Below are 11,210 nucleotides of genomic sequence, written 5' to 3'. Positions count from 1 at the left end.
TTATGCATTGGCCGTGGCTAGAAAAGGACGACCCAAGATGACAAGTGTTTGAGATTTAAGGGCTGTGGGGTGGACTGGCTCTGTGTCAAGGACAATGAAATCAACAGGAAAGTAGAAATTATTCACCTTGACGAGGACATCCTCTAACATGCCCCGTGGGGCTTTCACAGAACGATCGGCCAACTGTAGAGTAACCGATGTAGGCTTCAACTCACCAAGCCCCAACTCTTCGTACACAGAGTACGGTAAAAGATTGACACTTGCCCCTAAATCTAAGAGTGCCCTACTAATAAAGTGATTGCCTATGACACAAGAGATTGTGGGCACACTAGGATCAACAAGCTTGGGGGCAGTGTTAGATTGAAGAACAGAGCTAACTTGGTGAGGAATAGGAATGGGCTCTAAAAACCTGGCTCGAGCCTTCCGCTTGTGAGTGCACAAGTCCTTGAGGAACTTGGCATAAGATGGGATTTGCTCAATGGCATCGAGCAATGGGATGTTCATCTTAACTTGCTTGAACACCTCCATGATATTATCAGTGGATACTCCCTTCTTGCGAAAGGGTGAAGGTGCATTTAGGCAAATTGGGAAAGGTGCCTTAGGAATATACGATGGAGTCTCAGATGACCTTGGAACAACTGTGGACACTGGATCGGTCTCCTTCTCGTTAGACCTCTTATCAACCTTAGACCTCTCAGCGACAGGTGGAGACACTTTCTCCTTCGCTTTGACCTTCTCCGGTCGTGTCTCTACATCTCTCCCATTTCTGAGGGTGACAACTAATTTTGCTTGTTCGTGACCTTGCGAATTGTCAATATGGTGCATCCCTCGTGGGTTAGCCACTGGCTGACTCGGTAATTTACCCTCATCCCGATGGTTAAGAGCATTAGCTAGTTGACCCACTTGGGTTTCCATCTTGGCAATGGATTGAGAGTGAGAGTAAAGCAATTGGGAGTCAGCTTTCATTTGTTGGCAATCGGCTCTCATTTCAGCCATGGCTTTCAACATTTGCTCCTCAAAAGCTGGTGTCCTTTGGGAGGACGCTGGAGGAGCAGGAGGTTGTTGGTACTGGGGTAGTATAGGTGGTGGACCTCGAATACATCTCTCTCCCCTCGAGTCCAACGACACACCCTACTCACCTAGAATGATCATTTTGGGCCATGAAGATTGTCCAAACTAGGCTTCGAAACAAGATGGAAAGATGATTCTTTCTTGGACACTTCGCTTTTTTAGGTTAAAAGGGAAAGTGCTTTGAAATTTGGTTGATAATCAATCTTAGACGATTTTCTGGGACTCGAATGAATGTTTACATCCATTTTGATAGGTCGTTTTAAGGTTTTTTTTTTTTTTGGTTGTATTTTTATTAGATTTCTTGGAAGGTTCCAACTTAAAATCAAACCAAGAGCTCTAATCCCATGTTAAATTTCTTGGAGGGTTCCAACCTAAATCCAATTGACCATAGGTGAAGTAACTTTTAGAATAAATTAACTAAGTTTGGATGACTTAAATAAGCGATGTGAGACAAGTCTAACAATTTTAATGAAGGATTAACCTTAAAATATGTGCCTTTTTTTTTATGAGTTTCATGGATGATATTTAAACTTAGAATTTATGTACCTTTTCGAGAAGCAAGAAGGGATACATTAAGAATGGTCATGTCTTTTGGATACACTAGTTAAGATGGATATGTCTTTTAAAGACAACTAACTTAAAAGGATCATACCTCTTCCTAGGCATTCTTAATTTTATGAAAACAATTAATTAAGAAGGGTCATGCCTCTTGAAGGCAACCCCATGTTTCATATTCGTTCCTAACCCATACATACATCTCTTCCAAATAAACATATCCCAATTTATGGGTGTTATGACTATTCACATAAAGTCATAACTCATGTGAAAAGATGTTGTAACCTTTCACATAAACCTCTCTCAATATCTTTTAAGAAAATCTACAAACCAAAATCCATGCATTATTTTGAAAATCTCCAACAGCCATTGGGTGCAAAAATGAGACATCTCTCTCTCTCTCTCTCTCTCTCTCTCTCTCTCTCTCTCTCTCTCTCTCTCTCTCATTGTTTTTACCTTAACTACTTCAGGGATGAGTGTCCCAGTGTGACGACCCGAGTTTTTATATTGCTTCCAAATAAATACATCTCCAATAATTAAAAGTCCTCAAAAACAAATATATATGGTGGGCCTAAAACTTCCAAAACGATATAGATTTCTAAACAATCTCTAAAATTAACTCTTTCAATACTCCAACTCGGGTCCCCACTAACTTTCTATGCACCTGAAAAATATAAAATGCCCAGGTAGTATATGCGATACGAGGAGAAAAAACATGGCTAGCGTTAAGAATATGCTCAATAGATGAGGATAGCAATCAAGTAGGATCATTCTGACTGTTTGTCATTTGTAGCCTCCTACTCGGCTCATCTCGGTAACATGTCAAGCACCACCCAGGTCAACATTTGTATAGCCACTTGGGGCCCATAAGCAATCTCAACTCCCAGTAGGATAGTCAATCGTATATCTTTCATAACTTTGTGACCTAGTGAGCTTGTACATGTACCAATTTGTTCCATGACTTTCAGCCAAATACTTTTCGGGTCACGATACAAGAAGTGACAATAATTGAATCGAGAAACTTGGTCATCAAATGAATACAAATATGAGAGAATAAAAGAACACTCTTTGCAAAGAGATTTAACTAGAAATATATTGCATACTACCCAGTACCTTAAAATAATGATAGTTGTCGTTCTGATCCAATATGATCGTGATCAAATACGACCGATTGATTCTCATGCTCGATCACTATCAATATTGTCATGCATTTTTCAAAGCCGAAAGGCTGTCCTTGAAGACTAAAGTGTTTTCTCATTTTCTTTATATTGAAACTCACCTATTTCTTCTTCTAATACATCACGAGACCTCCCTTTATAAATAGAACTTAATTTGTTTTGTTTTTGCTTTCTTTTCTCATATTGATACAGATGGCAGAAGCGCATGCTCTTTAATACATATGGGTACACCTCACTTTCCCTTATAAAAGCCATATTTTGCCACCTATACACACCCATACATAATGCCCGGAGCTAGCTATCAAAACGGGTGAGTTGCACCCATATTTTCGTTTCTAGAAAAACCTTTTCGTGTATCAAATATAGAAATTTTGTTATTAGCGGTTGATTTCTTCTAGTAATTAATTCCACCACTTCCAAATTCAAATCTTCACTCTCGCTCTGCTTCACAAGACAACATCTCAAGTTGGGCTTTTGTTGAGTTTTAGTAGGCGAGTGTTGGACGCGTCAATAGGAAAAAGACAGATAACTAATCAAAAATTTAGCTAATTAATTAGGATGCGTAAGTGCTGGAAAATCCGGTCTTCTTAAGTTGTAAGATGGCATCGTTTCTCAAGATAACTTTGAGGTGCTTTAGTGAGTCGATTTCCTAAAGATAGTATTTGCTTCCACCAGATGGTGTGTATCAGGTTAGAACAAATCTGCTTTCAAGAAACAATGAAGCCCGAACTCGAGATTATTTTTATCTGCATTTGAACAAACAACGACAGACAAAGTATATATCCACTAATCAAAATGTAGCACTAATATTCTATTTCTAGAATAATAGAATATAAGTAAGCCTAAGATACAAAGAAGAGAGTGTGCGGAGCGATCGAGGGAGAAAGCAATTCAATGAACTAGGAGATGGTGTTGTGCAAGGGTGCACATCCGATCCGTTGACCTCGACAATGAATGGTCCGAATTGCTAAACACTTGGACGGTTAAGATTAAGCACAACACCAAGCAATTTAGATCATTGATTGTCAAGATCAACGTTCCGGATGTGCACAGTACCATGCCGCACAAACCTCCCTGGGTTCCTTTCTCATGAAATTTTAATTGTAAATCGAATGACTTTACAAGGGGTACGTTTATAGACTTATATAGGCATGTCTTTAGTAAACACCCGTTAGGAATGGTCATGTTTGTTCAAGACACTAATTAGTAAGGGTCATGTATTGTGAAGACAAGTAATTAAGAAACATCATGCCTTTTTGTATGCATCCTTCTTTGAAGACTCGTGTCTCTAGTAGATATTAATTTAATTGGGAAGGGTCATGCCTCCTATAGAAACCCTTATATTTCAGATCTCTTCCTAAAAATCACATCTCTTCTAAATAAATGTATCCCAATTTAATGTGTATTATAATTATTCACATAAAGCAACAACTCATGTGAAAAATGTTGATACTTTTCAAAAAAAATCAATATCCTTTCAAAAAAACCTGAACCGAAATTCATTTATTATTTTGAAAATTTTCGACAATAAATGCATAAATAGACCGATAACCGGACTTTAACAAAAACTTGATACATGATCATCTTAGTGTACTCTAAGCTACTCGAAGCAATGCATAAATGTATTTTGTTAAAAAAAATTCAGATAACTTTGTTCCAATCTTTCACACCTTTTAAGTTTGAGGAATTAAATACAATTCATTCAACCATCTATGTTTGCATTTTCCTACGTTTGATCCCTGAACGGGGGTGTGCAGAGTACGGTGCTGATATATTAGCAGTCGTGGATCATGAATTGGTATTAAATTTGGGATGGGTACAGTTGATGATAGCTGCACACTGCTCCACTCGCGTCGGTGATCGATCCGATACCCCGATGTGGACTTTTGGAGTCAACATCCCTGCATTTGGATAGCCAACCACCCAATTCCAAGTGGTTGCATGGAATCATCCTCTTTTACAAGACTAGACTTCAGTCTTGTTTGTTGTATCGGCAATTGGGTAAGCACGCCATGCCTATTATATTTTCTTTTATTGAGACGAAAAACTTAAATATTGGTCCTAAACCATAAACATAATTAAGCCATCCTTCTAGTTGGTTTGAATGATTAAGTTCTCATCCTTATTTTCAAATAATTCCTTAACCAACCTCCCATTCATTACCTACCATTTACTATGCCACATTTATAATTACCTTACCAACCAATTCCCGAAAGTAATAAATTTATTGAATATGATAAATTTAATGTATTTCTTAATTAATAGTATGACAATTTTGACAAATATGATAAATTCGGGATCCTCACATGATAAATTTGTGAAAATACTAATGACATTTTTGATTAACATGATAAATTTCATATAGTGAACATTTCGGCAAATTAATAAGGTAAATTTTTTACCCACGAACATTTGTAAGCACAATAAATTTTAAAACTATAGAATATCCCGAACATAACAAATAGGTTAGAAACATGATAAATAGCTTACAATTTCATACATTATCATGAAATATTTCTGCAATTTTTTCATGAAAACTAAGGCTCAAAAATCACAAACCCATCAGATTACATCATCCACACCATGAGCTAATGAAAAAAGACATCTGAGCTTTCCATTTTTAGATGAACAAGCACTCTTGAACTGATCCACTACTCTTCTTCACTGTCATCAAAACGTAAGAATCCCAACAGCACAATACCATGTCGGAGTTATGCCGCAAAGACGGACCACAGTCACGGCCCGACTCTACTAGAATCCAACACACAAATGCGATTGAGTATAATCACAATATAACATGAACTAGAGATGTCACGCCCTCGATTTTTAACATATTTAAGTAATACATTTTAAATAAAAAACCTCGCATATTATACATATTACCCAAAAGAATTCCCATTTGTCTTAAATTACAATTTAAATCCCCACGATCAAAGATTTACAACTGTGGCACTTCAGCCCCAAATATACATAAATGCAAGTACGATCCTGTTTAGAATGTTACAAATGTTTAGTTAAAAGGATTGAGATAATAAGTTACATCTCTGTTAAAATAAAGTTAATACAAAGATGCTAAGTAACTACTTGAGGTTAACTTTCAAAAAAAGGGTCTTTCATTCCCAAGCACACATAGCATGCGAGCTATTGTCCAGCATTTTGTCCTGAAAAGAAAAATTAGGTTGAGCTACACTAGCCCAGTAGAAAAACATTTACTAGTTCTATATGTAAACATGATGAAATGTGCAAGTGAAACGAAGGCAAGACGTACAGCTCAAACGATGGAAAACAAGTGATTTAAGGGTATTCCCAACGTTCATCGTGATCATTCTATCACCTGCCTACAGCTTAAGATGTCACCAAGTTCACTCAATGTCAAACAACTCAAATAACCTCGATACAACCCACTATCGCCAATCACCTCCATCGGTATTTCCACCCCTTGCGTTACCGTATAACACCATGAGGATTACCGTGTTACCACCCCTTGCGTCACAGTGATCCCTAACAACTCGGGTCACCGTATTACCACCCCTTGCATTACGGGACTGCCTAAGTCTTCGTATTACCACCCCTTGCGTTACGAGACTTCCTAAATCAACTCTCGACATCAACAACTATTTCCTTACTCGATATACAAGCTATAACCTTTCCGAGACCACAATCATACAAGAAATGTGTTACAAGATGCCGACTATATCACATATATACCACAAACGTTCATAATTAATCAATCAATCACAAATTGCATCTTATTGACATTTAATCAAGTAAACTATTATTTAATCGTTACCAACGGAGGGCCAACGGTTCAAGAATAACATCCACTAATCATAGAAAGTCAAGTAGATAAGCAAAAATGAGCTAGAAGGTATCCAAAAGGGGTTTAGAAGCGATTGGGGGGGTTGAAACGATCGAAGGAACACAAAACAGCATCAAAGCTGTCCAGAACAACAAGGGGTACTGATACCCCCGAATCAGGTATCAATACCTGGCAGGCTGGAAGTCCAGAGACGGATGGGGTATTGATACCCCATTTTTGGGTATCAATACCGCGCTGTTTCAAGGCGATTTTCTGCAGTTTGACAGACATTCAAAGCACCAAAGGGGGACGATCCAAGCACGATTTCTACATCATTTCAACATATATACACATAAAAGAGGTAAAGAAATCCCTACCTCAAGACGATAACAAAGATCTCCGAGATTCGAACGAGCCCTAGTTTTCTTGGACTTCAAATCTTCGATTCGGGCTTGACCAAAGGATTTCCAAGCTCTAGGCACGATCGAAAGTTCGGAGGGAGGTTTATTCTTGAAGGTTTTGCAAGATTGAGTGAGGTTTTTGAGTGAGAAGAGGAGAGAGATAGATGAGCCGGTGGAGAGAGAGAGAAAGGGACGGTAGAGAGAGAGGGGGAATGGAGAAAAAATGCTCTCCTACATACATACACCCCTATTTATACTCACATATCCTTAAATCACACACTTAATCCCTCAACACTCTATATTTTCACTTCAATCCCCAAATCAATTAATCACCCATTAAACCACTTTTTCTAATTATTCCCAATTTTTGACATTTATATGATCTTTAAATATTTTCTAAAAAAAAATACGGGTCTCTACAGGAGACCAATTAAAGGAAAAATACTCCTTCGGGCTACTAAAAACAATTAAAGGAAAAATATTCCGAAGAACAAAAACTACAGTAGTCACTGAATTGAAGACCTATCGAAGTCATGGGTTCCATGGACTTAAATGCTAAGTCATGGTCGTCATTGGATGGTTCTGCCACTTTTTCTTGGACGTCAATGCATGATAAGCCCTTCATATTCAAATGACTAGGGCATGCGATACTCTGATCCTAAATAGTATCTCCGAATAATGCTTTCTTGCTAGTTTTTTCTTGCCTTCTCTTTTTTGTCCTTCTAGCACAACGCAAGTGTAAAAGATCACTTTGCCCGTCTATTTTTTACCCCATTTATTTGTTGTTTTTTCGCCCAACATGTACCAGGTAATTTCGTCTGCTAGAACGATATCTAGCCTTTGTGTACTTACGTTGCATATATATTGTTTGAATCCATTTATTTTGAAACTAGAGAGCAGTTCAGTTGTAGATTGAAAGGCCGAAAGGGCATAAAAATGATTCATTTATTTCATAAGTAGGAAAATTTGTTAAGAAAGCAAGTAGTTATGCACTGAATCACACCCTAAGAGTGAAGTTATTCCCATCTCCCATATATTAGATCTACCTCCTACAACCAAAGTTTCTCCTCATATCTGAGACTGACGAGAGCTTCATGCCTCCTCCACAATATCTGCAAAAATCGATCTCTTTTAAAAGAAAAATTTGAAACAAAAGCAAGCAGATATAAGAACTCATCGTTTTAAATCGCAGTTGCGGTCAGTGTAACGCGGGTAACGAGTATCGGGAGTATCGGTCAATGTGTAACGGAATCGGAGACCGCAAGCGTGAATTTTTTTATAGCATTAGCAAATGATTAAAGAAAACCATTGATACACATGTTCTAACCTTATTTTTGAGAAAATTGGATGTTTTTAGCTATATCTTACAAATATTTGAATTTTAGAAGTAGTTTTGTAAGTATGATTGGATCAAAAGTCAAAATTTGAGACAATAAATACTGATAAGTTCTGATCCAAGACCGTTATTCGTAGCCGTAACTGTCCGGCCTGTCAAAATCCCGTTATGTTACGTAACGGCCGTTTTTTAAAACCATCAAACTACTTCGGGGATAAGTGTCCCAGTCAACTATATATGCTCATGGGGCTCACGTCAACTCCAACTTATAGTTCAGTGCTTTGCAATAAACAGTAGAGAAATAATACGTACTAATTTGCAACGGAATTTTCGTATCGTAACCTACGAATCCTAGGTATTAGGAACCTAAAGACAGGCCAAATTACAACCAAAAGCATTGTTTTTTTTTTTTTTAGGCACAAGATATGAAAGAGATTTGGACACTTACCATACAATAACACCATTTGCATTTTGCTAATTTCTTCTGCCTCCACGTCTTCGAGCATTGCTTTTCCGCCTCTTTCCGCTTCCGTTTCCTACACCTTCAACCATCTCCACAAGCCAGTGAGGTTTACCGAACGAGAACATAAGATATCCCATGACAAGTCCAACTACCAGCCCAAATCCATACCCTGGCAATACGACTTCCCAACCAAATCCACTCACAGGATCTGAATCTTCTTCTTCAAATCTCGACGGTGGTGGTTGTGTTGCCTTAGGATCGCCACACGTATTCGACAATGGAGGCCCGCATAACGCCGAGTTGTTGATGTAAGAACCATTCGAAAATGTATCGAATTGTTTGCCTCCTGGTATAGGCCCCGTTAGGCGATTCTGCGAAAGGTTGAGTGTTCCGAGAAAGGTTAAATTCGTGAGTTGTCGAGGGATCTCCCCAGTGAACTTATTCGATGAGAGGTCTAACCATTCCAGCTTCGTCAAATTACCAAGCGACTTTGGTATATGACCTATGAGGCTATTGTGCGATAAGTTCAGTCCTCGAATCGAATTTAGCCCACCGATGATCCCTGGAATCTCACCATGAAACTTGTTCCTTGATAAATCAATGGCTACAAAAACTCTAAGGATTTTCTTCATTTCAATGGTCGATCCTTTGATTACTATAGTCAGAGAATCATAATAAGTATAACCACCAGGTCGCATGTACTCCAAATCAAAATGCTCATCCACATTCATCATTGCTTTGAAACTTTTGAAGTACTTTATGGGCAATGGACCAGTGAAATTATTGTTCGCCATATCAAGAACTCGCAACATGGGGAAGGGAAATTTGGTCGTGGAAGTCACAATCGATCCATGAAATTTGTTGGATTGCAAGATTAGGACATGCAAGTACGGTAAATTTCCCAACCAATGCGGAAATTCATCAAAGAACTTGTTTCTTCCGAGATCTAGCACTTCCAAGTATCTACAGTTAATCAGAGACTTCGGTATTGGCCCTTCAAATCCATTGCCATAAAGATTGATAGTTGTCAAGTTATTCATCTTTAAAGCGAGTACACTGAGATTTTCACTGAATCTATTTGATCTAGGAATGGTGCCAGAAAAGCTATTTGAAGAAAGAATAAGATGGTTAAGGTTTCGGAGTTCAAAGGTTGAATTTGGAACAGTACCATTTAGGTCGTTATTGCTCAAATCAATAAACTTCAACGAAGAGGATTGAAACTCAAGTGTATGACCAATCAGTTTGTTATAACTGAGATCTAAGTACATGAGTGCGGGTAATTCGAAGACCCAAGATGGGATTGTACTGTTGATCAAGTTTCGGCCTATGATCAAATAGCTTAGATTTGGAGGTACAACTGCTTGTGAAGGAAGAGGACCAGTGAGACTATTGTTTGACACATCCAAGACTTGAAGTTCTGGCAAGTTTACATCCCATGAAAAGAAGCGACCTGTGAAATTATTATCCGAAAGTCTTAAGGTCCTTAGATTTCCAAGGTTTGAAATTGAAGATGGGAGGGAACCACTGAAATTGTTGGATGAGAGGCCCAAATAAGTGATTTGTGTAAGGTTTGAAATTGAAGATGGGAGGGAACCACCGAAATTGTTGGATGAGAGGTCCAAATAAGTGATTTGTGTAAGGTTTGAAATTGAAGACGGGAGGATACCACTGAAATTGTTGGATGAGAGGTCCAAAGAAGTGATTTGTGGAAGGTTCCAGAGAGAAGTAGGAATGGATCCGTGGAATTCGGAATGATAGATGACCAATTGCTTCAAGGACTTCAGATTAGCAATTGAGTCCGGCAATATTCCAGAAATTCCCTGGGCTACGAGAATTAAGTTCTGGAGCGGATAGGTTGAATTGATGAAATCGGGTATATGAAGAAGACATGTTTACGCCTATAAGAGAGAGATCTCTTAACTTGGATAAGTTTTGAATGAGTAACTCGAACCCGTCTTCTTCCAATCTCAAATTAAAATTGTAAGAGAGATCAAGCGACACCAGTTTGTTTAGGTAGGAGACTCTAGGCCGGACTTCTCCATGTAAACCAGATTCTCTTAGACTGAGGGTTCTTAAAGAAGTCAAATTGAGCAAGGAATTGGGAAACACCGAAGAAATGTTTACCTCGCTAAGATCAAGATCTCCTAACTTGGATAAGTTTTGAATGAGTAACTCGAACCCGCCTTCTTCCAATCTCAAATCAAAATTATAAGAGAGATCAAGCGACGCCAGTTTGTTTAGGAAGGAGACTCCAGGTGGGACTTTGCCCGAAAAACCACACCTAGAGAGATTGAGGTGTATCAATTTGGTGAGCCGAGTGAATTCAGGTGAGATGCGAGACATGGAAAAGTTATTGTCAGCGAGGTTGAGCTTTTGAAGGTGGGGAAAGGAGAGGAAGAGACTGCTA

At 38.5% G+C, this 11,210-nt stretch overlaps 2 protein-coding genes across 2 annotated transcripts; both read right to left on the bottom strand.

The window, feature by feature from the left end:
- On the bottom strand, positions 1–996 carry LOC131327297 (uncharacterized). The gene has a single exon (XM_058360395.1). The coding sequence runs from the start codon at positions 994–996 to the stop codon at positions 1–3; it is 996 nt and encodes a 331-aa protein (XP_058216378.1).
- Positions 997–8,050: 7,054 nt separating this feature from the next.
- LOC131315715 (receptor-like protein 9DC3) lies at positions 8,051–10,649 on the bottom strand. Its single transcript, XM_058344923.1, has 2 exons — positions 8,789–10,649; positions 8,051–8,116 (listed from the first exon to the last, which is right to left on the bottom strand). The coding sequence occupies exon 1, from the start codon at positions 10,069–10,071 to the stop codon at positions 8,815–8,817; it is 1,257 nt and encodes a 418-aa protein (XP_058200906.1). The 5' UTR covers positions 10,072–10,649; the 3' UTR covers positions 8,051–8,116; positions 8,789–8,814.
- Between the last annotated feature and the right edge of the window lie 561 nt (positions 10,650–11,210).

This window comes from Rhododendron vialii, chromosome 1a (genome assembly GCF_030253575.1).
Source record: "Rhododendron vialii isolate Sample 1 chromosome 1a, ASM3025357v1".
Lineage (NCBI taxonomy): Eukaryota > Viridiplantae > Streptophyta > Magnoliopsida > Ericales > Ericaceae > Rhododendron > Rhododendron vialii.
This window is presented reverse-complemented; position numbering and strand designations above follow the sequence as displayed.